General features: G+C 57.1%; 1 protein-coding gene across 1 annotated transcript; it reads right to left on the bottom strand.

The window, feature by feature from the left end:
* Positions 1 to 993: 993 nt before the first annotated feature.
* On the bottom strand, positions 994 to 1507 carry LOC104500781 (olfactory receptor 14J1-like; the record flags this gene model as incomplete). The annotated part of the gene is made up of 2 exons (XM_010144492.1): positions 994 to 1334; positions 1409 to 1507. Coding segments are annotated over 2 exons (440 nt in total), but the record flags the coding sequence as incomplete, so codon positions are not given.
* Between the last annotated feature and the right edge of the window lie 65 nt (positions 1508 to 1572).

Raw genomic sequence — 1572 nt, 5'->3', positions numbered from 1 at the left:
CCTGGCCCACCAGCCCTGCACCCCCTCCCCATGCTGCCCACAGCCCCCAAGCTGGGGGTGCTGCTCGGCATAGCCAGTGGACGGTGGTGCCCAGGGCCATGGGGGGACCCTGCTGGGCTTCACTGCTCAGACTGTGAGTCTGTTCCTTGGGCACAGCTCTCACAGCAAGTTCAGAAGTCATAAACCTTCAGGCTCTGCCCTGAGGAGATCCCCTGGTGTGGTGGAAACGCTGTTGTGGAGGTCAGCCCTGTGCCAGCAGTGCCCCTGGCCTGTCCCTGCCTGCAGTGCCAGCTCTGCCACCCAGCAGCACTGGCACCAAGCTGCCAGAGCCCTCAGGCCTGACCCCAAGGCAGGGGCTGCGAAGGACAGTGTGGAAGGGCAGAGAGAGCAGCTCAGCCAAGGCCAAGCGCTGGTGCTCCCTGGCAGTGCTGCTGGGCTGGGACTCTGGTCCCCTCCAGCTCTGCACACAGGCTCTGCCCGGCAGCTCCAGAGGAGTCTGGGAGGAAGAATCTGGGGCAAATAATTTGCTACAGGGACATTTATTCTGTTGAACTTCACAGAAGGCGCAGTCCCGCATTTACGTGGTCTGCAGATCAAATTCTTGCCAGAGCCCTCAGGCCTGACCCCAAGGCAGGGGCTGCGAAGGACAGTGTGGAAGGGCAGAGAGAGCAGCTCAGCCAAGGCCAAGCGCTGGTGCTCCCTGGCAGTGCTGCTGGGCTGGGACTCTGGTCCCCTCCAGCTCTGCACACAGGCTCTGCCCGGCAGCTCCAGAGGAGTCTGGGAGGAAGAATCTGGGGCAAATAATTTGCTACAGGGACATTTATTCTGTTGAACTTCACAGAAGGCGCAGTCCCGCATTTACGTCAGTCAGAGAGTTAATTAGGAGTGGGATTAATAATGACATTTCCTTGTACACCACATCAGTACAAAAACCATAGAACCTCCTATCCCAGAAAAATCTGAGGAGTCATCCTGGGCCTGCACTGAGTGACACTAGAACTGCTCTGCAGAGGACAGACAGTTCATTGCTTCAGAAAAAGTGAGCGTCCTCGTGGCATCCTGGAGCTGCTGGTTCCTCATGCTGTAGATGAGGGGGTTCACTGCTGGAGGCACCACCGAGTACAGAACTGCCACCACCAGATCCAGGGAGGGGGAGGAGATGGAAGGGAGCTTCAGGTAGGCAAATGACCCAGTGCTGAGAAACAGCGAGACAATGGCCAGGTGCGGGAGGCAGGTGGCAAAGGCTTTGTGACGTTCCAGCTGCGAGGGCATCCTCAGCACAGCCCTCAAGATCTGCACATACGACACCACCATGAACACAAAACAGCCAAACGCTGAAAAAACTCCAACCAGAAGAAGTCCATCTTCCCTGAGGTAGCAGTGTGAGCAGGAGAGCTTGAGGACCTACAAGCTCTTCTGCCCAGCAGGGTCCCATAGTGCAGGAGTTTGCAGATGGCAATGTAACGGTCATAGGCCATGACGGTGAGGAGAGAAAACTCTGCTGATACTGGAAAGACAAACAGAAAGGTCTGTGTAGCACATCCCAGGTAGCAGATGTCCCTGGTGTCCCAC

Source organism: Buceros rhinoceros, unplaced genomic scaffold, assembly GCF_000710305.1.
Source record: "Buceros rhinoceros silvestris isolate BGI_N320 unplaced genomic scaffold, ASM71030v1 scaffold9981, whole genome shotgun sequence".
NCBI classification, from domain to species: Eukaryota; Metazoa; Chordata; class Aves; order Bucerotiformes; family Bucerotidae; genus Buceros; species Buceros rhinoceros.
This window is presented reverse-complemented; position numbering and strand designations above follow the sequence as displayed.